We start from the raw sequence: 2083 nt of genomic DNA on the forward strand, positions 1-2083 counted from the left end.
GGGGGGAGACTGTGTGTGTGTCTGTGTATGTGCAAGTGCGCGTGTGTATATGTTTGTATGTGAGTGCGTGTGTGTATTTTACTATGTGTTTGCTCATGAATGTTAGTGTGGTGTGCAACGATAATTGAAGCAACGGACAATAGGTCTAAGGATAATAAAAGGAGACAGACAGACAGACAGACAGACAGACAGACAGACAGACAGACAGACAGACAGACAGACAGACAGACAGACAGACAGACAGATAAAGGGGTAGATGGATGGATGGATGGATGGATGGATGGATGGATGGATGGATGGATGGATGGATGGATGGATGGATGGATGGATGGATGGATGGATGAACGAGTGGACGGATGGATGAACGAGTGGATGGATGGATGGATGGGTAGCGAGGTGGCTAAGTAGATAGTTATGACGATAGATAGCTGGGTAGCTAGGTCGGTAGATATGCAGATCTAAATATAGGTAGAACAATCGATAGATATAACAATAAGAGTTTTGATTTATTTGTTTGCCTAAAGAGAATCACATCGACCCAGTAATGGTCATTTAGTGCTGGGAAAAGGTAAGACGTAGGCAGACAGGCAGAAGCAACAAAGGGAAAGTAAAGAAGTAGGACCTACCAGTGGCGTGAAATTTCCACCCGCAGGGAATTAAAAAAAACAATTTAAAAAAACCTCAGCTTTATTAAGTGCAAGACCTAAGAAGGAGATTTCTCGTTAACAGACGAGAGTATATATAATATGAAATTAAATGGATTGTCGCAATATTTCTTTGAATCAAAGCATGGAATATATACGCACCTCATTATTTTGCACGCCGGTTCTGAGTCAAATACATAGAAATATCTCATGTCGGCGATTTCATTGGGCATAGCGATGGTGCAGCTGAGAAGGTCAAAGACAGCGAGGAAGACTATCAAGTAATTTTGTGTTCCGGGTTGGAGTCTCCGGCAGAACACGTAGCACACGAGGGAATTCCCCACAATTCCAATAACCATGAGAATTCCAAAAAAGGCCATGGCTGGAATGAGAGTACGTGCGATGTCATCATTGACCGCTTGGAGGTCCGAGAAAGAAGGCGTCCTATTAAAATCTGGGGTAGACATCTCAAGGCTGCTCGAGTTTGTAACGGCCATGTCTGACAGTTGTTGATAAGGCTGCAGATGATGTTGCCAAAGGTGTTGGTACGGTGGTAACAACGATAATTGTCGCTGCTGCAGTTGCCCCTGGTATTGTTACTGAAGAAACTTTACAATCGTTGGTTTAAAAAAAATTCAAGTGTCACATTATTAGGCCTGGGATTAAACCGTTGCACAGAAAGAAATCCACCTAACTTTACACAAACTTGAAGGGATCTTGTCCCGTAATTCCATCTGGCAAGCACAACAATTTACCATAGGCTACGCCGAGGAGCATTTCCCTTTGGTATGTGTCTTGGATAATGATACTGGACTCCTCGGAGAAATGATAATATACGCGATATGGAGCAGCCTATAGTGCAGCTACAGCATAAAGGAGGCCTATATCATTTTGCAATCTATAAGTATCCACTCGGGCAAAATGCTCTCAGCACTTCACAATATTATTCCCTGGGATGCCTGGCCTTTTTTCTGAATAGCTGCTGGATTTTTTTATTTTTTTAAAATGGACTTCTGTAAATAGAAGTTAATTTTTTTTCGAAATAGGCCTAGATTCCAGTTAATAGCTGTTGATGTTTCTTTTTCGAAATAGACTTCAGTGAGTAGCCGCTGGATTCAGTCACAACATTCAAGGGCTAAGCCATGGTTTTCAATCACAACATTCATTTGCTAAGCTGCGATGATTTATTATTCTGTCGTTTTCTTGAAACATAACCATGTTTCTTCCGATGACGAGACAGGGAAAGCGTCGCTCTACTCGTGTCTAGATTCTCTGTTCAGCTCAGCCTTGTATCCTCTGAAGAGAGAAGAAAATGTAGTGTTAAACTGACGTCTATTAACAATAACCAAGAAAAATGTGTCATTTGTGACTAATGAATGTACAGAAAATAAAGAAAAGAGGGAAGGTGGAGAAAGACAGAGAGAGAGAGAGAGAGAGAT

The 2083-nt window shown here is 41.7% G+C and overlaps 1 protein-coding gene across 1 annotated transcript in view; it reads right to left on the reverse strand.

Moving 5' to 3' along the window:
• The window catches only part of LOC101851575, a gene marked incomplete in the record, with an annotated part of 13428 nt that overhangs the window by 6123 nt on the left and 5222 nt on the right, over nt 1-2083 (reverse strand). Inside the window, 1 exon segment of the mRNA XM_005097288.3 lies at nt 807-1940. Coding sequence (XP_005097345.1) covers nt 807-1141 — 335 coding nt within the window.

The sequence above is a fragment of the Aplysia californica genome, unplaced genomic scaffold, assembly GCF_000002075.1.
Source record: "Aplysia californica isolate F4 #8 unplaced genomic scaffold, AplCal3.0 scaffold00151, whole genome shotgun sequence".
Lineage (NCBI taxonomy): Eukaryota > Metazoa > Mollusca > Gastropoda > Aplysiida > Aplysiidae > Aplysia > Aplysia californica.